At 46.5% G+C, this 1,124-nt stretch overlaps 1 protein-coding gene across 1 annotated transcript in view; it reads right to left on the bottom strand.

The window, feature by feature from the left end:
* Nucleotides 1–1,124, bottom strand: part of ITGA11 (integrin subunit alpha 11) — a 122,142-nt gene that overhangs the window by 6,151 nt on the left and 114,867 nt on the right. Inside the window, exon 25 of the mRNA XM_023526817.1 lies at nucleotides 1,000–1,086. Coding sequence (XP_023382585.1) covers nucleotides 1,000–1,086 — 87 coding nt within the window. The remainder of the gene's footprint in view (nucleotides 1–999; nucleotides 1,087–1,124) is intronic.

The raw sequence follows: 1,124 nt of genomic DNA, 5'->3' as shown, positions 1-1,124 counted from the left end.
CTGGATAAGGAACAGTGAAAGCATATGCACAGAAATTAGTATCGTGGGACAGGGGCAGCCCGGAGAACATAAACCTGGGAACTAACAGGGGTCTTGGAGGGCCTCGAGAGTCGAAGCTGAGCTGCCTTTCATTTCCAGGGCCAGGGAGGCCCCAGCTGATGTGGCCAACGTCTTCAGTAGAAACCGTGTGTGTTCTGGCCCTCACGGCTGTGTTCCATCTGGCTTTCTGCCCTTCTCTCTGCTTCTCTGTCTCCCAGGGCCCTTTTAGGCTCAGGTGCAAGTTCATTATCCCTGTTCTTTTTTTTTTTTCTCCCTTTTTCCTTTTCCTTTTTCCTCTCTTTCGCCCATTCTCCCACTTCACCCCGTGCCTCTGGCCACCACCGATCTGTTCTCTGTATCTATAACTTATTATTATTTTTAAAAAGATTTCACATATAAGCGAGATCATACAGTATTTGTCCTTTTCTGTCTAACTTACTTCACTTAGCATAATGCCGTTAAGATCCATCTATATTGTCACAGATGGCAAGGTTTCCTTTTTTTATGTCTGAATAATATTCTTTTGCATACATATATATTCCACAATTTCTTTACCCATCGATGGACACTTAGGTTGTTTCCATGTCTTGGCTATTGTAAATAATGCCTCAGCGAACATAAGGGTGCAGATATCTTTTCGAGCTGGTGTTTTTGTTTTCTTCCCTATTCTTTTACTTGAGTTTGTCTGCTCTTGCTGTCACTCTCTTGACATCACACACAGGCTTGTATCCTGGCTTCTCAGGGACTCACTCTTGTGTCTCCTGAGAAACAGTGAGCTCGTTAAGGGCAAGAAGTATCTTTTCCTTATTCTGCTTCCTTCTGGTTTGAGGCTGGGCACATATAGGTGCATGACAAACTCTTATTGACAAACTATGGCTAAGGAGAGAAATAGCACCCCTGGAGCTCAGCAGCACTCTTCTTCCCCCGCCCCCCATGGTTCTTGGTTTGGGGGACACTCACCAGCTGTGGGGCACGACTTAAGTCTTCCTCCATTGGGGCGTGCCGGTACTCGGTGCTGTTTCCCCACACGTTACAGGACGTGTTCACCTGCACGAGCGACACACACAACCAGCCTCACAATCAGC

This window comes from Pteropus vampyrus, unplaced genomic scaffold, assembly GCF_000151845.1.
Source record: "Pteropus vampyrus isolate Shadow unplaced genomic scaffold, Pvam_2.0 Scaffold15, whole genome shotgun sequence".
Taxonomy (NCBI): domain Eukaryota; kingdom Metazoa; phylum Chordata; class Mammalia; order Chiroptera; family Pteropodidae; genus Pteropus; species Pteropus vampyrus.
This window is presented reverse-complemented; position numbering and strand designations above follow the sequence as displayed.